Consider the following 26,843-nt stretch of genomic DNA (forward strand, 5'->3'; position numbering starts at 1 on the left):
CTGAGAGATGATCCCATAATAACAGAACACCCATATCACAGGATGGGAAGACCCTTAAGGTCTTCTCATACACCCCCCTCTGATGTCCAACTCTTCACTTCAATGTTCCTGACAAGGAATCATCCTTTCGCTTGAATGCCTCTAGTCACAGGGACCTCACTGCCCACTGGGACGTTTCAAACATCTCACTTGCCAATTCCTCTAATGTTTAAAAAGTTCTTCCTGACCTCAGAGCTTAAATTTGGGATCAAATAACTTCCACCCGTTGGTCCTAGCTTTGCCTTTGAAGTCTCACACACACACAAACACACACACACACACACACACACACACCCTCCCACCCCAATCCCTTTTCCCCATGACAGCCCTCTCCTTTCTATGCTGACATGGTTTTAAGTGCCCTCACCAGTCTGCCTACTGCTTTCTGGACAAGATCCAGTTTGTGAATAACACGTCTTCAGAATGAGGTGCCACGCTGAGAGACGTAAAATCTCTGCCGCAGCTGTTACCAGTGTGACGACACACACGTGTGTGCAGGTAGAAATGAAATTCCTGGAGCTGTATTTTCACGCATTCCACATTTCATCCCATATTGTTGAACGCCTCGCTGAAATCCCAGTGTATTACATCCAAGGCATGCTCTTCTTGATTTATCATCACATTTGCTCTATCAAAAAAGGAACTAAGAGGGACTTCCCTGGTGGCGCAGTGGTTAAAAATCCGCCTGCCAACGCAGGGGACACAGGTTCGAGCCCTGGTCCGGGAAGATCCCACATGCCGCAGAGCAACTAAGCCCGTGTGCCACAACTACTGAGCCTGTGCTCTAGAGCCCACAAGCCACAACTACTGAAGCCCGTGCACCCTAGAGCCCATGCGCCGCAACTACTGAGCCCTAGTGCTGCAACTATTGAAGCCCACACGCCTAGAGCCCGTGCTCTGCAATAAGAGAAGCCACCGCAATGAGAAGCCCGTGCACCGCAACGAAGACCCGACACAGCCAAAAAAATAATAAATTTTTAAAAAAAGGAACTAAGAAAGAAGGAAAAATGCCCAGGAATGGGCCCAGCCCACCACGTGTGGTTGACAGCACAGGGATGGGCAGGACCTGCGCCTTCCTTGTTCTGGACACTAATCTATTAATTCCACCTCGGGTCACATTAACCAACATGAAAGCCAAAGCTCATCACTGACTCAAACTGTGCTTCGGGCCAGGTCACAGGCTCAGATTTTGACTTAAATAAAGGAGTAACAGAAGAGTTGGTAAGATAACATATGATGTATTTCGCCACTCCACTCCGGAAGAGGCCAGCATTGAGCTTCTAAAGGCCCCTGGGTGGGATTTTGTGCAAAGGTCCTGCAAGGGGTGAGGAAGGAGGGAAATGCTCTGAGTAGGTCAGGTGGATGAGGTAGTTCACAGAGAAAGTGGGAGCTTCCCCCAAGACTGGGCAGAAATGGGGATGGAGTGACAGGGACAAGGGCTCTCCAGGCCCACGGTACTCGGCAAGGAAGGCTGCTGTCAGGGGCATTTTGAACCCTTCTAGAGCAGAGTATCCAAGAAACAAGGGTAGATGCCAGGGCCGAGCCCCAGCATGAAGGAGCAAGGAAGCAACCTGACAGATAGTGAGCCGACGGAGCAAGGACCCAGCCAGTATCTCTGGCTTCTGGCCCCACGGAGGCCCAGGGGTCCTGGGTGGTCCCAGGGAGATAGAAGCAGGCCCAACAGGTGAATACGGTTGAATTTCCAGCCACCCCCATTGGGGACCAGAATAAGTCTGACTCACAGAAATAAAGGCATGTGATGCTCTACTCCAGAGTCATCAACACCCACCGTATCTGCAGCTCTCACTCCATGGATCTTCCCCTTCTGAGGTTATATTGGGTTGGCCAAAAAGTTCGTTCGGGTTTTTCCATCTTATGGCCAATCCAATATATCTATCTGGCCAATCCAATATATCTGGTTTGGGGGACCCAAGTATATTGCTTATATAGTAAGCCCCCTACACACGAACCTTCAAGCTGCGAACTTTCGAAGATGCGAACGTGTGTCCAATCATGTAAGTTAGTTCATATGTCTGGCGTACACTGTCGCGTGCATGCATCCTCTACAGGTGGTTGTGCTTTTGTGTATTTTACTGTACAGTACTGTATAGAGTACAGTATCTTTATTTCAAGCCCAGGATGTCCAGAAGCCAGCGTAAAAGCAGTGGTGATGTAGCTGGTACTACTGTACTTTTCAAGGTACTGTACTGTAAGATTAAAAATGTTTTTATTTTTTTGTGCTTGGTATGTATTATTTGTGTGAAAAGTATTATAAACCTATTACAGTACAGTACTATACAGCTGATCGTGTTAGTTGGGTACCTAAGCTAACTCTGTTGGATTTAGGAACAAATTGGACTTACAAACGCGCTCTCGGAATGGAACTTGTTCGTATGTAGGGGATTTACTGTATTTACTCATGGTAAAGTTTTCCTTTCACACATCAAAGCAGCCTTTTCAGTCTCCCAGAAATTCACCTAACTAGACTATTATCCATTCCACGTATCTCTGCTGTGTTCATGAGGACATATCGTCAAATGCCCAGCAGAAACCCAAATGTCCCCTATCTGCTGCACGTTCCCAATCTATCAGCAGTGACCTGTTCAAGAAAAATGAAAGTAGGAAACGACAGAAGGAAACAAGGTTAATCTGGCCTGCCTGGCTCTTGGCAAATCCATACTGGCTCAGAGGGGTCCCTACTGTCTTTCCTAAGGGCTCATCAAATCTGGTCAAACTCACCGCCAAAGATCAGGCACCCCACCCCCTCCCCACTACATGTGTCTGCGCTGGTCTCCTGAGGTTTATGAGTCAGAGTTCACAAGCAGACGATGAGGCAAGCAGCAGGAGGAGAGCACAGGGAAATGGGAAGCCAGACCACTGATAAACATTTTCCTTTTTTTAATTAAAAAAATTTGTTTATTAACAAGTCTAAAGAAAACCTTCATTGAATCAGGGGATGTAATACTAATTATAGTGACCTGCATGTAAAACCTGGCATCAAATTTGGCCTTTTAGAAAGATTTATATATAAAAATATGCATTAATACCTGCGCCAGAACACAGTGCAGAGGTTAACTGACACCCCCAAAGGGAGGGCTTACCAAGGTGGTCTGGTCTGTGGACGCAGGGAGCTCTCGGTCCGACGGCCTCAGGGGTGAGCCTTATGTGACAATGGCCTGCTGGGAAGGAGCCCGAAAAGCTTGTCTCTTTGAAGGCAGGACTCCTGTGAGCACCAAAATGCCACTAGCCTGGCATAAAACAAAAACGGTGCTGGGAGAAGACAGACAGGAGAGAGGGCTGTCCTCCTTTTCCTCATTACTGGGCTCTGACCACTATGTGAAGATTCTGGAACTCTGCAGACAAACCACCTTTAACTTTAGAGGAACTTTTGCAATTTCCAAATATGTTTTTTCCAAGTAAGCTACCCAATTCTAACTCAAGGAGCCAAATCATAATTGGCCTGATTTCAAGGATTAAGAGCTAGTTCTGATGTCATTTTCTGCAGGCCAAGACCCTGAAATACCTATCAGAATGGCTATAATCACAACAGAAAAGCATGATGACGATGGTCTCAATCTATTTTGGTCTTGGACCCAATGCAACCAAGCAATTCTAGCCCAGAAGTTATACTTCACAGACACTGAAACAAGAAGCAGCTTTGATCAACGCTACAATTCCCCCATCCTGGGGACAAACTATCTCTGCACAAGGCAACCGAAGCCTTTGGGAAAAGCCGGCTCAGAATTGTATATCTGTCCTCAAGGAGGGGGATGCAGTTTCTTCACTGCTGAGCCTGTCTCTTTGGCTGAACAGGGTCAGGACTGTCTGGCCATTGGCTTATTCACTCATGGAGGAGCCGCTGTCCCTGGGCTGCTCGTCCTATGGTTCTGTGGACAGGGGCAACCATCCCTGACTCAGTTGCTAAGCTGCTGCCCAAACAGCAGGGCTCCACGGATGGGAGACACACAAATGGGGACCTGAAAGAAATGGAGGGCAGGTGTAGGGGAGTGCGAGGAAACACGATGGGGCAGGGGAAGAAGCGGCCTCGTGGGCCTTCAGTAGTCGGCAAGGACCGCCAGGGCCTCTACAACTTCAGAGTGCTGCTGGTTACTGAAAGGGCTGGGAGTCCTTCCCGTCATGCCAGGGGGCTCTACAAGGGGAAACCAGCAGCCCTACCAGTTTCTATCCAAAAGCAGAGTGATTTTCTCAGCTGCCTCCAAGGTGTTGTTTTTTTTTTTTTTTTTTTTTCCTTCCAAGCCCTCGGCTCCACTGTCCTGCTGCGGGGTGATCTGATGCTTTTCCTCAACTGTGGCAATAAGTGAAGTGAGGACAAAAGGGTCTGAATCACAATTTAGGCAAAAAGCCTAGAGCCCCGTCGGGCTATTAATGAGGGACTTTCTCTCTCAAGGCAGTGTATTTCAGGACCCAAGTGCTCAGGGTAAGAGACAGGTGCTCCTTGTCACTGGGGATCATCAACGTATCCTGCCAGACCAAAATAGCAGAGGACACTTGGCCCAGTTACTATGGCTCTTTCAGGACAGGAGGCCAACCTGGGCAGTTCCTTCACCAAGTCTTAGGGCACTGTAGTCCACTAAAAGTGACCTGACGACACCCTCTAGTGGAAATTATAAATAAAACAAGGGCCATGCGTCCAATTTACCTTGTTCTGACACCAGAGTGGTTTCAAGAGTCCCCATAAAATGGAATAAAATAACAAAAACAAAACATTCTCTTTAAGAATGTAATAATAAAAAAAGGTGGGCGTTCACAAGCCATCCTTAAGCCCCTCACTGCCAAATCACCTTCCCTCCTCAGACACGCTGCCTTCAACACATTCTAAGAAAGGGGGACATGTTGTGGGGTGCGGCTACTGGCCCCCTTAGAGTTTGGGCAGACTGCCTGCTGGTGCCAGAATGATGCTGGAAACATAGAAGAGGCCCAGCAGAAGGTTGAGTTTGGCAGTCCTCTGGGGCAGTTTGTTGAAAGTCTGGCTTCGGAACTGTCTCTCAAGGGAAAAGGCCATGGGAATGGTGAGCAGGGGCAGTGCCAGGCTGATGCTGCAGTGCACGGCCAGGATGCTGAAGATCAGGTAGGGCAGGAAGAGCAGCGTGTTGTAGAGCATGTAGGAGAGAGTGGGGCCGATGAGGATGGCGAGCGTGACGATGCCAGCCTCCCGGTCGGACTCCATGTCCCTGGTGTTGTTGGAATGGAGGATGGCCTCGGTGCTAAGGGCGAGGGGGATGGCGTAGACCAGCGGGAAGACCGCCAGGGACCCCACCTGGACGGCGTAGGCGAACATCACAGCCAGCGGGCCAAAAGTGATGAGGATGATGAGGTCTCCCAGAGCCAGGTACTTGAATCCAATTCCTAGGCCAGGAAACACAGAGAGTTGGTGTGAGACCAGGGGCTGGAAACCGCCGCAGTCAAAAGGCAGGCTGCTGTGGCTGCACGGGGCATGTTCTTAGGCTGTGAAGCGGGGCAGTGGTTGCATTCCCCTCCCCTCCAGAGCAAAATCTGATTTTTTTCTCCAGTGGCACAGAGGGACAGAGAAGACTAATCGTTTAGCACCCAGTTCAGTCTCAGAGTCATCCCCGAGTTTTCCTTCCTGCTGTCCCCCAACAAAGCCCTGCCACAAAGAGCGGGGGCTTCCCAAACTAGTGGCTACCAGTGGGGAAGAGGGTAGAGGGGCAAAACAGGGGTGGGGGGTGGGAGGTACAAACTACTGGGTGTAAGATGGGCTCAAGGATGTATTGTACAACACGGGGAATACAGCCAATATTTTTTAGTTAACTGTAAGTGGAAGGTAACCTTTAAAAACTGTATAAAAAATTGAAAAAAGTTGAAAAAAAGAAAAAAGAGCAGGGGGTTCCGAGTCACAGACAGTTCAACGGGAGAGGCCGTGAAGGATCCCACAGGTCTTACGGTCCAGCGCTTGCGTTTCTTTCATCCTCCACCAACCCTTGCAAGACACTGCTTCTGTCAGGAATGCCCTGAGATCAGCCCCTCATGGAATATCCACCCCAGCCTCTTACTTTTCAGCCACAACCTCTGGAAGCATCTTCTGGTTTTGAACATCTCCAGTTAATCGCAGCGAAAGTTCAGGGTTCCCAAACTCCACACAGAGCAACTTTCACCCACATAATGAGTAAAACAGCTAAGACAGGGAACTTATAACACTGCTTCTCCTCTCTGGTTCCCATGAAGTTAAAACACTAAATAATCCCTAACTTTTCCTCCCGTACTGCTAATCTACTTCACATCCTGTCTAATCCCCATCTTTCAAACTGGCCCAGTTTCTCCATCCCCAAATCCAAGTCACAGTCATCTTATGCCTGGAATACTGCGACACCCTCCCAACTGATGCCTCAGCTTCTGTTCTCATAACCACCTCCCCCTCCCCATCCCTAATCGAATCTCCACAATGCAGCCAGAATGATCCTCTCAAAATACCAAGCTAGTCATGCCCCTCCCCCAACGTACACCTGAAAACCCTTATCAACAAGTTGTCCTCCGGATAAAAAAGCCCCAGATCTTCCACCTAGCTCACCTCTGGCCCTGCCCTGCCTCCCTCTTGCCTGACTTTGAGCCCTCCTCCCCTCCCCACACATACTGCTTTCAGTTCCTCAGGGCCTTCAGACACTCCCCCAACCCCGGCCCCTTGCCTGGCTAACTTCTACTCATCCTTCAAGACTTTAAAGACCATTCCTCAAGGCAGCCTTCCTCAGCCCTAGACCACATTTGGTCCCCTTATAATATGCTCCACAGCACCCTGACTTCCACTTTCATAAACTCCATCACACTTCTAGTTTTTTTTTTTTTTTGACCGCACCATGTGGCATGCAGGATCTTAGTTCCCCGACCAGGGATGGAACCCATGCCCCCTGCAGTGGAAGCTCAGAGTCCTAACCACTGGACCACCAGGGAATTCCCACACTTCTAATTCTTAATCTCGGTCTCTCCCACTAACCTGTAGGTTTCAATGAGGGCAGGGCCTTGTGTCTGGCCAGTTAACAGCTGGCTCCCCAGTGCTTGACACTAAGGCTGAACTGAACACAGAGCTACAGTAACAAGCACCTGGAATCTGGAACCAAGGTCATGAAAAATGTCCCACTTGGATTGAAACAGGCAAAGCAGCATGGAAAGCGTGAGAGACACCCACTCAAAGAGGTGATCCACACACATATTGCTACAGAAGCCTGGGAAACCTCTGATCTAATCAAGCTACCAAGGCATGGCCTCAGGATCAGAAAATTAAAAAAAAAACTATTGGGGGGCTTCCCTGGTGGCGCAGTGGTTGAGAATCTGCCTGCTAATGCAGGGGACACAGGTTTGAGCCCTGGTCTGGGAAGATCCCACATGCCGCGGAGCAACTAGGCCCGTGAGCCACAATTACTGAGCCTGCGCGTCTGGAGCCTGTGCTCCACAACAAGAGAGGCCGCGATAGTGAGAGGCCCCGCGCACCGCGATGAAGAGTGGCCCCCACTTGCCACAACTAGAGGAAGCCCTCGCACAGAGGCGAAGACCCAACACAGCCATAAATAAATAAATAAATAAATAAATAAATAAATAAAAATAAAAATAAAAAAACTATTGGGTCATCAATTGCATTTTAAACAGCCTAAAATGATAAGGGACAATGATCTGTAAAAGATCTAAAAGCATGGTAGCCAAAGAACAAGATGCAGCCCAAGTTTACCTCCACACCTAGTGGTTGGGATTCTTTAGTGTTAAATGACCACCCTTGATTCTTTGCAATGAAGCATCTCCAGGAAAGGGTATAACAGGCATGGCCCCTGATACCCCCAACACACAGCAAACTAATTCTGTACTCCCCAGGCAGTGTTTTGATAAATAATTTGGTTGTCTGAGGACATGCCCTCCAGGAGGAAGGTGTCTCAAGCAGCACCTCGGCTCCAATTCTAAATTAGGAAATCGATGTCCTGTGCGGTATCTCACACATTTAGGCAACTACCCTTGCCCAAGGAAGATGCCAGACAGGAATGCTCCCAGCACCAATCTAGCAAATTTCTCCACCAGCTGTCTGCTCTTCTTCTGCATTTTTTTCTCAGCTCTCCAAGCAGACTTCGGGGCTCTTGACCTCTGGCAAGAGTACCCAAGAACACCACCTTAGATTGCCTGGCAAAAAAACAATGTGAGCAAAGCTTCTTGAGGTTATCTGACACCAGAAAATGACAAAGCCCTTGAGCAGAAAGCCCTGTTTCCTGAGTGTCCAACCCAAGGCTCATGTGCTCCACCTGATTCCGAGATGTGGCCCACCTGGGAGTTTCCTTTTAGGCACTCCCCTCCTCCCAACACCATTTTCCACATGAGCCAGCACAGTGAAACATTGGGCCAGTTCTCCACACAGCAGCCAGAATGAATTTGTTAAAACATAAATCAAAATGTTGGCATCAAAAGGATGTGGAGTAACTGGAACTCTCATGCCTCGCTGGTGGGGAGGTAAAAGCAGTAGAACCACTTCAGAAAACACTTTGGCAGCTTCTCATAAAGTTAAACATCATCTACCCTATGACCCAGTAATTCGATTCCTAGGCATTTACCCAAGAAAAATGAAAACAAATATCCACAAAAGACTTTAATACGAATGTTCAGTCATAATAGCCAAAATACAGAAATAATCCAAAAGTCGCTGAACAGGATAATGGATAAACAAATTGTGGTATGTCCATACAATGGCTACCTCTCAGTGATACAAAGGAACTACTGATACACATGACAACACAACGAAACTCAAAAACAGGCACAAGGGGGGAGGGGCAAGATGGCGTAAGAGTAAGACGCGGAGATCACCTTCCTCCCCACAGATACAAGAGAAATACATCTACACGTGGAACTGCTCCTACAGAACACCCACTGAACGCTGGCAGAAGACGTCAGACCTCCCAAAAGGCAAGAAAATCCCCACGTACTTGGGTAGGGCAAAAGAAAAAAGAAATAACAGAGACAAAAGAATAGGGACGGGACCTGCACCAGTGGGAGGGAGCTGTGAAGGAGGAAAGGTTTCCACACACTAGGAAGCCCCTTTGTGGGCAGAGACTGCCGGTAGCAGAGGGGGGAAGCTTCAGAGCCACGGAGGAGAGCGCAGCCACAGTGGTGCGGAGGGCAAAGCGGAGAGATTCCCACACAGAGGAGCGGTGCCGACCAGCACTCACCAGCCCGAGAGGCTTGTCTGCTCAGCCGCCGGGGCGGGCGGGGGCTGGGAGCTGGGGCTCGGGCTTCGGTGCTAGCCGGGAGGGAGTCCGGGAAAAAGACTGCAGCTGCCGAAGAGGCAAGAGACTTTTTCTTGCCTCTTTGTTTCGCGGCGCGCAAGGAGAGGGGATTCAGAGCGCCGCCTAAACGAGCTCCAGAGACGGGCGCGAGCCGCGGCTATCAGCGCGGATCCCACAGCAACAGGGACGCAGAGGGAAAAACGGAGAGATTCCCGCACAGAGGCTCAGCGCCAAGCAGCACTCACCAGCCCGAGAGGCTTGTCTGCTCACCCGCCGGGGCGGGCGGGGGCTGGGAGCTGAGGCGCGGGCTTCGGTCGGATCCCAGGGAGAGGACTGGGGTTGGCTGCGTGAACACAGCCTGAAGGGGCTAGCGCACCACAACTAGCCGGGAGGGTGCCCGAGAAAAAGTCTGCAGCTGCCGAAGAGGCAAGAGACTTTTTCTTGCCTCTTTGTTTCGCGGCGCGCAAGGAGAGGGGATTCAGAGCGACACTTAAACGAACTCCAGAGACAGGCGCGAGCCACGGCTATCAGCGCGGACCCCAGAGACGGGCATGAGACGCTAAGGCTGCTGCTGCCGCCACCAAAAAGCCTGTGGGCGAGCACAGGTCATTCTCCACACCGCCCCTCCCGGGAGCCTGTGCAGCCCGCCACGGCCAGGCTCCCGTAATCTGGGGACAACTTCCCTGGGAGAACGCATGGCGCCCCTCGGGCTGGTGCAACGTCATGCCGGCTTCTGCTGCCGCAGGCTCGCCCCGCCTCCTCCGTACCGCTCCCTCCCCCCGGCCTGACTGAGCCGGAGCCCCCGAATCAGCTGCTCCTTTAACCCCGTTCTGTCTGGGCGGGGAACAGACGCCCTCAGGCGACCTACATGCAGAGGCGGCTCCAAATCCAAAGCTGAACCCCGGGAGCTGTGCGAACAAAGAAGAGAAAGGGAAATCTCTCCCAGCAGCCTCAGAAGCAGCGGATTAAAGCTCCACAAACAACTTGATGTGCCTGCATCTGTTGAATACCTGAATAGACAACGAATCATCCCAAATTTAGGAGGTGGACTTTGGGAGCAGGATGTATTAACTTTTCCCCTTTTCCTTTTTTTGTGAGTGTATATGTGTATGCTTCTGGGTGAGATTTTGTCTGTATAGCTTTGCTCTCACCGTTAGTCCTAGGGTTAGGTCCGTCCGATTTTTTTTTTTTACTTAAAAAAAATTTTTCTCCCTAATACATGTTCTCTTAATAATTTTTTCCTTATTTTCTATTTTTAAAAAATTAAAAAAATTTTTTAATAAGTTTTTTCATATTTTTTATTTTAAAAAATTAAAAAAATTTTTTTCTTAATAAATTTTTTCTTAATAATTTTTTTCTTATTTTTAGTATAAAAAATTAATAAATCTACTTTTAAAAATTAAAAAAAAATTTTTTCTTAATAAATTTATTCTTAATAATTTTTTTTCTTATTTTTTATTATAATTGCTTTATTTTATTTTATTTTATCCTCTTTCTTTCTTTCTTTCCATTTTTTCTCCCTTTTATTCTGAGCCGTGTGGATGAAAGGCTCTTGGTGCTCCAGCCAGGCATCAGGGCTGTGCCTCTGAGGTGGGAGAGCCAACTTCAGGACACTGGTCCACAAGAGACCTCCCAGCTCCACGTAATACCAAACGGCGAAAATCTCTCAGAGATCTCCATCTCAACATCAAGACCCAGCTTCACTCAACGACCAGCAAGCTACAGTGCTGGACACCCTATGCCAAACAACTAGCAAGACAGGAACACAGCCCCATCCATTAACAGAGAGGCTGCCTAAAATCATAATAAGGCCACAGACACCCCAAAACACACCACCACACGTGGACGAGCCCACCAGAAAGACAACATCCAGCCTCATCCACCAGAACACAGGCACTAGTTCCCTCCACCAGGAAACCTACACAACCCACTGAACCAACCTTAGCCACTGGGGACAGATACCAAAAACAACGGGAACTACGAACCTGCAGCCTGTGAAAAGGAGACCCCAAACACAGTAAGATAAGCAAAATGAGAAGACAGAAAAACACACAGCAGAGGAAGGAGCAGGGTCAAAACACACCAGACCTAACAAATGAAGAGGAAATAGGTAGTCTACCTGAAAAAGAATTCAGAATAATGATAGTAAGGATGATCCAAAATCTTGGAAATAGAATAGACAAAATGCAAGAAACATTTAACAAGGACGTAGAAGAACTAAAGAGGAACCAAGCAACGATGAAAAGCACAATAAATGAAATTAAAAATACTCTAGATGGGATCAATAGCAGAATAACTGAGGCAGAAGAACGGATAAGTGACCTGGAAGATAAAATGGTGGAAATAACTACTGCAGAGCAGAATAAAGAAAAAAGAATGAAAAGAACTGAGGACAGTCTCAGAGACCTCTGGGACAACATTAAACGCACCAACATTCGAATTATAGGGGTCCCAGAAGAAGAAGAGAAAAAGAAAGGGACTGAGAAAATATTTGAAGAGATTATAGTTGAAAACTTCCCTAATATGGGAAAGGAAATAGTTAATCAAGTCCTGGAAGCACAGAGAGCCCATACAGGATAAATCCAAGGAGAAACACACCAAGACACATATTAATCAAACTATCAAAAATTAAATATAAAGAAAACATATTAAAAGCAGCAAGGGAAAAACAACAAATAACACACAAGGGCATCCCCATAAGGTTAACAGCTGATCTTTCAGCAGAAACTCTGCAAGCCAGAAGGGAGTGGCAGGATATACTTAAAGTGATGAAGGAGAAAAACCTACCACCAAGATTACTCTACCCAGCAAGGATCTCATTCAGATTTGATGGAGAAATTAAAACCTTTACAGACAAGCAAAAGCTGAGAGAGTTCAGCACCACCAAACCAGCTTTACAACAAATGCTAAAGGAACTGCTCTAGGCAAGAAACACAAGAGAAGGAAAACACCTACAATAACAAACCCAAAACATTTAAGAAAATGGGAATAGGAACATACGTATCGATAATTACCTTAAATGTAAATGGATTAAATGCTCCCACCAAAAGACACAGACTGGCTGAATGGATACAAAAACAAGACCCACATATATGCTGTCTACAAGAGACCCACTTCAGACCTAGAGACACATACAGACTGAAAGTGAGGGGATGGAAAAAGATATTCCATGCAAATGGAAATCAAAAGAAAGCTGGAGTAGCAATTCTCATATCAGACAAAATAGACTTTAAAATAAAGACTATTACAAGAGACAAAGAAGGACACTATATAATGATCAAGGGATCGATCCAAGAGGAAGGTATAACAATTGTAAATATTTATGCACCCAACATAGGAGCACCTCAATACATAAGGCAAATACTAACAGCCATAAAAGGGGAAATCGATAGTAACACAATCATAGTAGGGGACTTTAACACCCCACTTTCACCAATGGACAGATCATCCAAAATGAAAATAAATAAGGAAACACAAGCTTTAAATGATACATTAAACAAGATGGACTTAATTGATATTTATAGGACATTCCACCCAAAAACAACAGAATACACATTTTTCTCAAGTGCTCATGGAACATTCTCCAGGATAGATCATATCTTGGGTCACAAATTAAGCCTTGGTAAATTTAAAAAAATTGAAATCGTATCAAGTATCTTTTCCGACCACAACGCTATGAGACTAGGTATCAATTACAGGAAAAGATCTGTAAAAAATACAAACACATGGAGGCTACACAATACACTACTTAATAACGAAGTGATCACTGAAGAAATCAAAGGGGAAATCAAAAAGTACCTAGAAACAAATGACAATGGAGACACGACGATCCAAAACCTATGGGATGCAGCAAAAGCAGTTCTAAGAGGGAAGTTTATAGCAATACAAGCCTACATCAAGAAACAGGAAACATCTCGAATAAACAACCTAACCTTGCACCTAAAGCAATTAGAGAAAGAAGAACAAAAAAACCCCAAAGCTAGCAGAAGGAAAGAAATCATAAAGATCAGATCAGAAATAAATGAAAAAGAAATGAAGGAAACAATAGCAAAAATCAATGAAACTAAAAGCTGGTTCTTTGAGAAGATAAACAAAATTGATAAACCATTAGCCAGACTCATCAAGAGAAAAAGGGAGAAGACTCAAATTAATAGAATTAGAAATGAAAAAGGAGAAGTAACCACTGACACTGCAGAAATACAAACGATCATGAGAGATTACTACAAGCAACTCTATGCCAATAAAATGGACAACCTGGAAGAAATGGACAGATTCTTAGAAATGCACAACCTGCCAAGACTGAACCAGGAAGAAATAGAAAATATGAACAGACCAATCACAAGCACTGAAATTGAAGCTGTGATTAAAAATCTTCCAACACACAAATGCCCAGGACCAGATGGCTTCACAGGCGAATTCTATCAAACATTTAGAGAAGAGCTAACACCTATCCTTCTCAAACTCTTCCAAAATATTGCAGAGGGAGGAACACTCCCCAACTCATTCTACGAGGCCACCATCACCCTGATACCAAAATCACACAAAGATGTCACAAAGAAAGAAAACTACAGGCCAATATCACTGATGAACATAGATGCAAAAATCCTCAACAAAATACTAGCAAACAGAATCCAACAGGACATTAAAAGGATTATACACCATGATCAAGTGGGGTTTATTCCAGGAATGCAAGGATTCCTCAATATACGCAAATCAATCAACGTGATACATCATATTAACAAATTGAAGGAGAAAAACCATATGACCATCTCAATAGATGCAGAGAAAGCTTTCGACAAAATTCAACACCCATTTATGATAAAAGTCCTGCAGAAAGTAGGCATAGAGGGAACTTTCCTCAACATAATAAAGGCCGTATATGACAAACCCACAGCCAACATTGTCCTCAATGGTGAAAAACTGAAACCATTTCCACTAATATCAGGAACAAGACAAGGTTGCCCACTCTCACCACTATTATTCAACATAGTTTTGGAAGTGTTAGCCACAGCAATCAGAGAAGAAAAAGAAATAAAAGGAATCCAAATCAGAAAAGAAGAAGTAAAGCTGTCACTGTTTGCAGATGACATGATACTATACATAGAGAATCCAAAAGATGCTACCAGAAAACTACTAGAGCTAATCAATGAATTTGGTAAAGTAGCAGGATACAAAATTAATGCACAGAAATCTCTTGCATTCCAGTATACTAATGATGAAAAATCTGAAAGTGAAATTAAGAAAACACTCCCGTTTACCATTGCAACAAAAAGAAAAAAATATCTAGGAATAAACCTACCTAAGGAGACAAAAGACCTGTATGCAGAAAATTATAGGACACTGATGAAAGAAATTAAAGATGATACAAATAGATGGAGATATATACCATGTTCTTGGATTGGAAGAATCAACATTGTGAAAATGATTCTGCTACCCAAAGCAATCTACAGATTCAATGCAATCCCTATCAAACTACCACTGGCATTTTTCACAGAACTAGAACAAAAAATTTCACAATTTGTATGGAAACACAAAAGACCCCGAATAGCCAAAGCAATCTTGAGAACGAAAAATGGAGCTGGAGGAATCAGGCTCCCTGACTTCAGACTATATTACAAAGCTACAGTAATCAAGACAGTTTGGTACTGGCACAAAAACAGAAACATAGATCAATGGAACAGGATAGAAAGCCCAGAGATAAGCCCACGCACATATGGTCACCTTATTTTTGATAAAGGAGGCAAGCATATACAGTGGAGAAAAGACAGCCTCTTCAATAAGTGGTGCTGGGAAAATTGGACAGGTACATGTAAAAGTATGAAATTAGAACACTCCCTGACACCATACACAAAAATAAACTCAAAATGGATTAAAGACCTAAATGTAAGGCCAGACACTATCAAACTCTTAGAGGAAAACATAGGCAGAACACTCTATGACATAAATCACAGCAAGATCCTTTTTGACCCAGGTCCTAGAGAAATGGAAATAAAAACACAAATAAACAAATGGGACCTAATGAAACTTAAAAGCTTTTGCACAGCAAAGGAAACCATAAACAAGACCAAAAGACAACCCTCAGAATGGGAGAAAATATTTGCAAATGAAGCAACTGACAAAGGATTAATCTCCAAAATTTACAAGCAGCTCATGCAGCTCAATAACAAAAAAACAAACAACCCAATCCAAAAACGGGCAGAACACCTAAATAGACATTTCTCCAAAGAAGATATACAGACTGCCAACAAACACATGAAGAAATGCTCAACATCATTAATCATTACAGAAATGCAAATCAAAACTACAATGAGGTATCATCTCACACCGGTCAGAATGGCCATCATCAAAAAATCTAGAAACAATAAATGCTGGAGAGGGTGTGGAGAAAAGGGAACACTCTTGCACTGTTGGTGGGAATGTAAATTGATACAGCCACTATGGAGAACAGTATGGAGGTTCCTTAAAAAACTAAAAATAGAACTACCATACGACCCAGCAATCCCACTACTGGGCATATACCCTGAGAAAACCATAATTCAGAAAGAGTCATGTACCAAAATGTTCATTGCAGCTCTGTTTACAATAGCCAGGACATGGAAGCAACCTAGGTGTCCATCATCGGATGAATGGATAAAGAAGATGTGGCACATATATACAATGGAATATTACTCAGCCATAAAAAGAAATGAAATGGAGGTGTTTGTAATGAGGTGGATGGAGTTAGAGTCTGTCAGAGTGAAGTAAGTCAGAAAGAGAAAAAGAAATACAGTATGCTAACACATATATATGGAATCTAAGGAAAAAAAAAAAAAAGGTCATGAAGAACCTAGTGGCAAGATGGGAATAAAGACACAGACCTACTAGAGAATGGACTTGAGGATATGGGGAGGGGGAGGGGTGAGATGTGACAGGGTGAGAGAGTGTCATGGACATATATACACTACCAAATGTAAAATAGATAGCTAGTGGGAAGCAGCCACATAGCACAGGGAGATTAGCTCGGTGCTTTGTGACCTCCTAGAGGGGTGGGATAGGGAGGGTGGGAGGGAGGGAGATGCAAGAGGGAAGAGATATGGGAACATATGTATAACTGATTCACTTTGTTATAAAGCAGAAGCTAACACACCATTGTAAAGCAATTATACTTCAATAAAGATGTTTAAAAAAAAAAAAAAAAAACAGGCACAAGAATTCATACTGAATGATTCCATTTACATGATGCTCTAGACCACACAACAGTGGTTGCCTCTAGATGGGGTGGGAAGAGTGGGGTTGACAGGGAAAAAGCACAAGAAAGCTTTTGGGGGTGACAGAAATGTTCTGTATTATGGTAGGGGTATGGGTTATACAGCTGTATGTATTTGTCAAAATTCATCAAACTATAACACTTAAGATCCATGCATTTCACCATACGTCAACTATATATTGATAAAAGTCAACGTTAAAAAAAAAACACATAAATCAGATTATGTCATTACCCTGCTCAATACATTTCAATGTCTCTCCATTTGTTCATTCAATAAATATTAAGTACTGACTACTTGCCAGGCACTGTTCTGGGCACCATGAAGAGAACAAAGAGACTAAAATCCCTACCCCCAGGGAGTTTACAGTCTAAGGGGGAAGATAATTAACAAAATAAGTACTTTATGTGGTTAGAATGTAATATGTGCTATGAAGAAAAAGCAGAGGAGGGCAATAGGGAAGGCACTGTAGGGGAAACACAGGGTGTGCGTGTGATTTGATTTTATTTTTTTCAGCTGCTGCAGAAAAAAATTGTTATTGTTTTGTAATTTTAAATAGGGTAGAAGCTGACATCAGAGCAAATGGGTGGCAGTTAGAAAGCAAATTATACACACAGATGGGGGAAGAGCGTGCTAAACAGAGGAAACAGCATCTCAAAGGACCTGAGGCAGGAGCATGCCTGGCGTGTTCCAGAAACAGCTAGCAGGGCAGTGTGGCTGGAGCATGGTGAAGAGGAGAGCAGGTCAGAGCGTTGGGGGAGGTGGGGGTGGAGCAGATAATGTCAGGCCCTGGGGGTCATTGTAAAGACCCTGGCCTTTAACACTAACGAGGTGGGAGCCACTTGAGAGTTTTGAGCAGACGACTGACATAGCTGCAGGATTACTCTGGCTGCTGATCTGGGAGCACCAGGAAAGGGACAAGGGTGCATGCACAGAGACGGGTAAAGAATCAGCCGCAATAATCGAGGGAGATGACAGTGGTAGTTGTGGGAAGTGACGAGAAGTGGTCCGGTCCCAAATGCATTTTAGAAGTGGAATCGCTACAATCCTGCAGCCTGTGGAACAAAAACCACATTCACAAAAAGATAGACAAGATGAAAAGGCAGAGGGCTATGTACCAGATGAAGGAACAAGATAAAACCCCAGAAAAACAACTAAACGAAGTGGAGATAGGCAACCTTCCAGAAAAAGAATTCAGAATAATGATAGTCAAGATGATCCAGGACCTCGGAAAAAAAATGGAGGCAAAGATCGAGAAGATGCAAGAAATATTTAACAAAGACCTAGAAGAATTAAAGAACAAACAAACAGAGATGAACAATACAATAACTGCAATGAAAACTACACTAGAAGGAATCAACAGCAGATAACTGAGGCAGAAGAACGGATAAGTGACCTGGAAGACAGAATGGTGGAATTCACTGCTGCAGAACAGGATAAAGAAAAAAGAATGAAAAGAAATGAAGACAGCCTAAGGGACCTCTGGGACAACATTAAACGCAACAACATTCACATTATAGGGGTCCCAGAAGGAGAAGAGAGACAGAAAGGACCCGAGAAAATATTCGAAGAGATTATAGTCGAAAACTTCCCTAACATGGGAAAGGAAATAGCCACCCAAGTCCAGGAAGCACAGAGAGCTGCATACAGGAGAAACCCAAGGAGAAACACACTGAGACACATAGTAATCAAATTGGCAAAAATTAAAGACAAAGAAAAATTATTGAAAGAAGCAAGGGAAAAGCGACAACATACAAGGGAATTCCCATAAGGTTAACAGCTGATTTCTCAGCAGAAACTCTACAAGCCAGAAAGGAGTGGCATGACATATTTACAGTGATGAAAGGGAAGAACCTACAACCAAGATTACACTACCCAGCAAGGATCTCATTCAGAAATCAAAAGCTTTACAGACAAGCAAAAGCTAAAAGAATTCAGCACCACCAAACCAGCTCTACAACAAATGCTAAAGGAACTTCTCTAAGTGGGAAACACAAGAGAAGAAAAGGACCTACAAAAACAAACCCAAAACAATTAAGAAAATGGTAATAGGAACGTACATATCGATAATTACCTTAAACGTGCATGGATTAAATGCTCCAACCAAAAGACACAGGCTTGCTGAATGGATACAAAAACAAGACCCATATATATGCTGTCTACAAGAGAACCACTTCAGACCTAGGGACACATACAGACTGAGGGATGGAAAAAGATATTCCATGCAAATGGAAATCAAAAGAAAGCTGCAGTAGCAATACTCATATCAGATAAAATAGACTTTAAAATAAAGAATGTTACAAGAGACAAGGAAGGACACTACATAATGATCAAGGGATCAATCCAAGAAGAAGATATAACAATTATAAATATATATGCACCCAACATAGGAGCACCTCAATACATAAGGCAACTGCTAACAGCTATAAAAGAGGAACTCGACAGTAACACAATAATAGTGGGGGACTTTAACACCTCACTTACACCAATGGACAGATCATCCAAACAGAAAATTAATAAGGAAACACAAGCTTTAAATGACACAATAGTCCAGATAGATTTAATTGATATTTGTAGGACATTCCATCCAAAAACAGCAGATTACACTTTCTTCTCAAGTGCGCACGGAACATTCTCCAGGATAGATCACATCTTGGGTCACAAATCAAGCCTCAGTAAATTTAAGAAAATTAAAATCATATCAAGCATCTTTTCTGACCACAACGCTATGAGATTAGAAATCAATTACAGGGGAAAAAAAACGTAAAAAACACAAACACCTGGAGGCTAAACAATACGTTACTAAATAACCAAGAGATCACTGAAGAAATCAAAGAGGAAATAAAAAAATACCTAGACACAAATGGCAATGAAAACACGACGATACAAAACCTATGGGATGCAGCAAAAGCAGTTCTAAGAGGGAAGTTTATAGCAATACAATCCTACCTCAAGAAACAACAAACATCTCAAATTAACAATCTAACCTCACACCTAAAGGAACTAGAGAAAGAAGAACAAACAAAACCTAAAGTTAGCAGAAGGAAAGAAATCATAAAGATCAGAGCAGAAATAAATGAAATAGAAACAAAGAAAACAATTGCAAAGATCAATAAAACTAAGAGCTGGTTCTTTGAGAAGATAAACAAAATTGATAAACCATTAGCCAGACTCATCAAGAAAAAGAGGGAGAGGACTCAAATCAATAAAACTAGAAATGAAAAAGGAGAAGTTACAACAGACACCGCAGAAATACAAAGCATCCTAAGAGACTACCACTCTCTTAGTAGAGAGACTAAGCAACTCTATGCCAATAAAATGGACAACCTGGAAGAAATGGACAGATTCTTAGAAATGCACAACCTGCCAAGACTGAACCAGGAAGAAATAGAAAATATGAACAGACCAATCACAAGTAATGAAATTGAAACTGTGATTAAAAATCTTCCAACAAACAAAAGTCCAGGACCAGATGGCTTCACAGGTGAATTGTATCAAACATTTAGAGAAGAGCCAACACCCATCCTTCTCAAACTCTTCCAAAAAATTGCAGAGGAAGGAACACTCCCAAACTCATTCTATGAGGCCACCATCACCCTGACACCAAAACCAGACAAAGATACTACAAAAAAAGAAAATTACAGACCAATACCACTCATGAATATAGATGCAAAAATCCTCAAGAAAATACTAGCAAACAGAATCCAACAACACATTAAAAGGATCATATGCCATGATCAAGTGGGATTTATCCCAGGGATGCAAGGATTCTTCAATATATGCAAATCAATCAATGTGAGACACCATATTAACAAATTGAAGAAGAAAAACCATATGATCATCTCAATAGACGCAGAAAAAGCTTTTGACAAAATTCAACACTCATTTATGATAAAAACTCTCCAGAAAATGGGCATAGAGGGAACCTACCTCAACATAATAAAGGCCATATACAACAAACGCACAGCAAACATCATTCTCAATGGTGAAAAACTGAAAGCATTTCCTCTAAGATCAGGAACAAGACAAGGATGTCCACTCTCACCACTACTATTCAACATAGTGTTGGAAGTCCTAGCCACGGCAATCAGAGAAGAAAAAGAAATAAAAAGAATACAAATTGGAAAAGAAGTAAAACCGTCACTGTTTGCAGATGACATGATACTATACATAGAGAATCCTAAAGATGCCACCAGGAAACTACTAGAGCTAATGAATGAATTTGGTAAAGTTGCAGGATACAAAATTAATGCACAGAAATCTCTTGCGTTCCTATACACTAATGATGAAAAATCTGAAAGAGAAATTAAGGAAACACTCCCATTTACCACTGCAACAAAAAGAATAAAATACCTAGGAATAAACCTACCTAGGGAGAGAAAAGACCTGTATGCAGAAAACTATAAGACACTGATGAAAGAAATTAAAGATGATACAAACAGATGGAGAGATATACCATGTTCTTGGACTAGAAGAATCAACATTGTGAAAATGACTATACTACTCAAAGCAATCTACAGATTCAATGCAATCCCTATCAAATTACCAATGGCATTTTTTACAGAACTGGAACAAAAAAATCTCAAAATTTGTATGGAGACACAAAAGACCCCGAATAGCCAAAGCGGTCTTGAGGGAAAAAAACGGAGCTGGAGGAATCAGACTCCCTGACTTCAGACTATACTACAAAGCTACAGTAATCAAGACAATATGGTACTGGCACAAAAACAGAAACATACGTCAATGGAACAGGATAGAAAGCCCAGAGATAAACCCGCGCACCTGTGGTTAACTAATCTATGACAAAGGAGGCAAGGATATACAATGGAGAAAAGACAGGCTCTTCTGTAAGTGGTGCTGGGAAAACTGGACAGCTACATGTAAAAGAATGAAATTAGAACACTCCCTAACACCATACACGAAAATAAACTCAAAATGGATTAGAGACCTAAATGTAAGACCAGACACTATAAAACTCTTAGAGGAAAACATAGGAAGAACACTCTTTGACATAAATCACAGCAAGATCTTTTTTGATCCACCTCCTAGAGCAATGGAAATAAAAACAAAAATAAACAAATGGGACCTAATGAAACTTAAAAGCTTTTGCACAGCAAAGGAAACTTCAAACAAGACGAAAAGACAACCCTCAGAATGGGAGAAAATATTTGCAAATGAAGCAACTGACAAAGGATTAATCTCCAAAATTTACAAGCAGCTCATGCAGCTCAATAACAAAAAAACAAACAACCCAATCCAAAAACGGGCAGAACACCTAAATAGACATTTCTCCAAAGAAGATATACAGACTGCCAACAAACACATGAAAGAATGCTCAACATCATTAATCATTACAGAAATGCAAATCAAAACTACAATGAGATATCATCTCACACTGGTCAGAATGGCCATCATCAAAAAATCTAGAAACAATAAATGCTGGAGAGGGTGTAGAGAAAAGGGAACACTCTTGCACTGTTGGTGGGAATGTAAATTGATACAGCCACTATGGAGAACAGTATGGAGGTTCCTTAAAAAACTAAAAATAGAATTACCATACAACCCAGCAATCCCACTACTGGGCATATACCCTGAGAAAACCATAATTCAAAAAGAGTCATGTACCAAAATGTTCATTGCAGCTCTATTTACAATAGCCAGGACATGGAAGCAACCTAAGTGTCCATCATCCGATGAATGGATAAAGAAGATGTGGCACATATATACAATGGAATATTAGTCAGCCATAAAAAGAAACGAAATTGAGTTATTTGTAGTGAGGTGGATGGAGTTAGAGTCTGTCACACAGAGTGAAGTAAGTCAGAAAGAGAAAAACAAATACAGTATGCTCACACATATACATGGAATCTAAGGGAAAAAAAAAAAAAAAAAAGGTCAGGAAGAACCCAGTGGTAAGACGGGAATAAAGACACAGATCTACTAGAGAATGGACTTGAGGGATATGGGGAGGGGGAAGGGTAAGCTGTGACAAAGTGAGAGAGTAGCATGGACATATATACACTACCAAACGTAAAATAGATAGCTAGTGGGAAGCAACCGCATAGCACAGGGAGATCAGCTCTGTGCTTTGTGACCACCTAGAGGGGTGGGATAGGGAGGGTGGGAGGGAGGGAGATGCAAGAGGGAAGAGATATGGGAACATATGTATATGTATAACTGATTCACTTTGTTATAAAGCAGAAACTAACACACCATTGTAAAGCAATTATACTCCAATAAAGATGTTAAAAAAAAAACAATTCAAAAAAAAAATTCTTTAAAAAAAGAAAAAAAAAAAGAAGTGGAGTCAACGGGACTTGCTGATGGTCTGGATGCAAGATGTGAGAAAGAAGAGTCAAGGATGATGCCCATGATCTTCAGCCTGAAGAACGAGAAGGATGGAGTTGCCATCGAGTGATATGGGGAAAGCTGAGGGTAGAGCAGATTTCTTTGGGGAGCAGATGAGGAATTTGGTCTCAGACGTGCCAAGCTTGAGATGCCTGTAACCTCTCAGAGAAGTTACTGAGTAAGAAGTTGGATTTGAGTTTGGAGTTTAGTGGAAAGATCTGGTCTGGAGGTAGAAATTTGTCACCAGCTTAATAGATGGCAATAGAAGACACGAGACTGGCTAAAATCCCTAAGGGAGTAAATGGAGCTAAAGAAGAGAGGTCCAAGGACTAGGCTTGGAGGTTGGGAGTGAGGAGGAACCGGCAGAGACTGAGGCCGTATGAGACAGCACGATCTAGCCCCTGCCTGCCCCAACAGCTGCATCTCAGTCTTCCTCTTGATCACGCTGGCCTTTCAGTAGATCCTAAAAGATGCCAAGTCTTCCCCTACTCCAGGACATTTGCATTTGCTGTTCCTTCGTCCCTGAAGGACCCAAATCAGACCCCAATTCTGCCCATGGCTGGCTCCTTATCTGTCAAGTCTTAGTTTAAGTGTCACCTTCACAGAGAGGATCTCTTCCATCCACCACTACCTGATACATTCATTCTATTTCAGCACCCTGCTGATTTCCCTCACTGAACTTTTTACAATTGGCTGCCAGGACACCACAGTCTCTTGCTTTTCTTCTTTCTCCTCCAGATGCTCCACTGCAGTTCCCTTTGCCTTCCTTCTCCTCTCCCCACCTCTTAATGTTGGAGTGCCCCGGGGCTCACCCTCAAGTCTATCAACACTGCCCCGCTCCGGGATCTCTCCCCATCGTACAACTTTATCTATGTGCAAGACTCCCAAATGCCTCTATCTCCAGCTCAGACCTCTTCTCCAAACTCAGACCCATATCCAACTATCAGTTTGACACCCTCTTGGAGATCTAATACATTAAGATGTCCAAAGTCAATTTCTCAACTTTCTCTCCACAGACCTATCTTCAACCTTCTCTCTCTCACTAGACATCAACACCACTATTCCAGTTACTCAGGACAAAACCTTAGAGTTATGTTTAATTTCTCTGTTTCTCTCCTGCCTCACATCCCAACTATCAGCAAACCCTGTTTACCTTCAAAATAAATTCAGAATCTGACTACTTCCCTCTCCACTACTCCCACCCTGATTCAAGCCACCAGACATCTCTTGCCTGGTTTACTCAACAGCCTCCTTCTGGGTGCTCCTGCTGCTACCCTTACCCCTCTTTATCCATTCTTAGTACCTTAGCCAGAGTGATTCTTTTAAAACATTAAGGCTTACAGCATTTTTGTGCCACCCTGCCCACCCCCCGCCAACGAACTTCTCTTACTTTTCCTCCTTTTACTCTCTCCCTCATTCACACCCTGGACTCCATGCTATTCCTCCAACTCTTCAAGGAAACTCCTGCCTTTGGCAACTGCTGTTCCAAGATACTCTTCCTCCAGATATCTGCTCAGGCAACTCCCTCACCTGTCACCCCTTACAATCTTTGTTCACATGTTACCTTTTTTACGAGGCCTACCCTGATCAAACTAGTTAAAGCAGTCAGCTGTGTCCTCCTTCCTTGCTCTCCTTCTTTTCCCTATAGCACTTACCTTCTTTTCAGGTACTGTAACCAAGGTACAAATTCATCCTGGCTTACCAGGAACTCTCCTGGTTTCTAAAGCCCACATCTTAGGAACACTCAGTGTTGAGCAAACCAGGATGTTGGTCATCCTACCCATAATTTACTATTTTTATTTTCTGTCTCTCCTCATGATATATAAAATCACTTCCACAAGGGCAGGGACTTGACTGCTGTGTTCACATAGAACAGAGCCTGGCACATAATAGGTGCTCAATAAATAGGGCTTAACCACCAGCCCATCACTACCTTAATCAGCCTGCTGCAAGGGATCACCTAGCAAACTAGCTGAAAATAATTAGGTGTATAATTTGAGCTTTTCAAATTTAATTACACTAAAATTTGAAACTGTGGCATTATAAGGTATGACCAACCAGTGGAAACTAGACACAAAAAATTTCCATATATAAGTTATTCCTAACATCCATAAGCCAAGCCAGGAATGCTATCCCCCAAATCCACATGACCCAAACATTATAGATTTCACATAAAGTGGCCTAATTCAGAAAATAACCTTTGAGGACTTCCCGGGTGGTCTAGTGGTTAAGACTCCAGCTTCCACTCCCAGGGGGCGCCGGTTGGATCCCGAGTGGGGGAAGTTCCACAGGCCGCGCAGTGCGGCCAAAGGAAAAAAAAAAGAAAGTAACCTTTGACACCTCTCCACTAACCCTATAATTCCTATGCAAACCGCAGTTTCCAATACCTGCAACTAAGACCTGCAGCATAGCAAACAGGCCAATTCTTACCTCCTGTGTAGAGAAAGGAGCCAGACAGGCCTCCGAAGTAGATGAGAGCTAAGTGCTCCAGTTTCAGAGGGGACAGGTAGTAGAGGCAAGCAGCACAGACACAGCCCAAGGTGTAGAGGAAGACTCCAAACCGGACGACATCCTGGGGCTCCAAGATTCGGTCCACCAGGGTCCTGTCATCACTCTTTTTGTGGTCAATGCCCTTGGAAAAGTCGTAGTAAGTGTTCACCAAATTGCCAGCCCCGTGCACAGCGAGGACAGCTACGGCACAACCCACCAACAGCCTGGGATCCAGGACGCCCTGGGATCTGTAGGCCAGGGCACTGCCCAGGGCCACCGGGGTGAGTGAGGCACTGAAGCTCCAGGGCCGCAGGGCCAGAACATAGGAGGCGCACTTCTGCCTCCACGAGCGCTGCGGTGGTCTGTCCTGCTCGGGACAGCCGTTCCCCAGCAGGTCCCTGTCCCCGACCTTGGCCGTCTCTCCTGCCTGGATGTTAATCTTCTCCCCCGGGACCTGCGAGGCCGCCATGGAGAATGCACTTGGGTGGAGTCAATGTTAAACAGTGAGCCACCCACACACAGCGTCCGCCCTGAGGCGAGGACGGGCGGGGCAGCGGACCTGACCTTCTTCGGTTCCACCCGGGGGCAGGGATAGGGAGGTGGCGGGGCCCGGGAACTGCAGCGAGCGGGCCTGGCACCCCACGAGGCCCGGCGGCACCTCCCCGACCTCCTGTCACCTGGGCGAGGCCTGCTTCTAGACGCCCGCCTCGCCCTAAAGCCCGAGACTGAGCCGCAGCCGCCTCTACGGAGCTGCCGGGGCGACCATCTTGCGCGCTCGCCACTGTAGGCCCGCCGGGAAACAGGGACCGGCTGCGCGGGCCTGGGCCGGGGCGGGGCTGAGGGCGGGGCCAGGCTGAGGGCGGGGCCGGGGCTTGGGGGCGGGGGCGGGGGCGGGGCAGGGCAGCGACCCAGCGATCCAGCCCTTCCTCTCCCCGACGGTCCGCGAGCGGCAATTGCTCCCGGACTTGCTGGAAACAGCCTCACTTAGTAGCTCAAGAAGGGCCACGAATGCGTGTCGCTTTACGACTTACCAAGAGCTTTCACTCACGGAAATAGGACTCATTCATTTTTCTTCATTCAACACGCATTTATTGAGCGCCTACTGTGTGCAACAAGATTTACTGAACACCTACTATTGCACGCAGCAGTGAATAAAACGGACAAAAATCAGGGAGCACATTGAGGGTGATAAGAAAGGTGTAATTAAACTTCCTTTTCAAATGGGAAAACCGAAGCTCTGAAATGGGAAATGACGTCTAGGAAATTATTAGCTTAGCCAAGACAATGAAGCAACCTAAAGGTCCATCAACAGATGAATGGATAAAGATATATATAAAATGGAATATTACTCAGCCATAAAAAGAATGAAATATTGCCATTTGCAGCAACATGGATGGACCTAGAGATTATCATACGAAGTGAAGTCAGACAGAGAAAGACAAATATTATATGATATCACATATGGGGAATCTTAAAAATAATACAAATGAAC

The 26,843-nt window shown here is 44.3% G+C and overlaps 1 protein-coding gene across 1 annotated transcript; it reads right to left on the minus strand.

The window, feature by feature from the left end:
• Window positions 1-2,983: 2,983 nt before the first annotated feature.
• On the minus strand, window positions 2,984-26,146 carry UBIAD1 (UbiA prenyltransferase domain containing 1). The gene is made up of 2 exons (XM_061187098.1): window positions 25,292-26,146; window positions 2,984-5,406 (listed from the first exon to the last, which is right to left on the minus strand). The coding sequence occupies exons 1-2, from the start codon at window positions 25,818-25,820 to the stop codon at window positions 4,919-4,921; spliced, it is 1,017 nt and encodes a 338-aa protein (XP_061043081.1). The 5' UTR covers window positions 25,821-26,146; the 3' UTR covers window positions 2,984-4,918.
• Between the last annotated feature and the right edge of the window lie 697 nt (window positions 26,147-26,843).

The sequence above is a fragment of the Eubalaena glacialis genome, chromosome 3, assembly GCF_028564815.1.
Source record: "Eubalaena glacialis isolate mEubGla1 chromosome 3, mEubGla1.1.hap2.+ XY, whole genome shotgun sequence".
Classification (NCBI taxonomy): Eukaryota; Metazoa; Chordata; class Mammalia; order Artiodactyla; family Balaenidae; genus Eubalaena; species Eubalaena glacialis.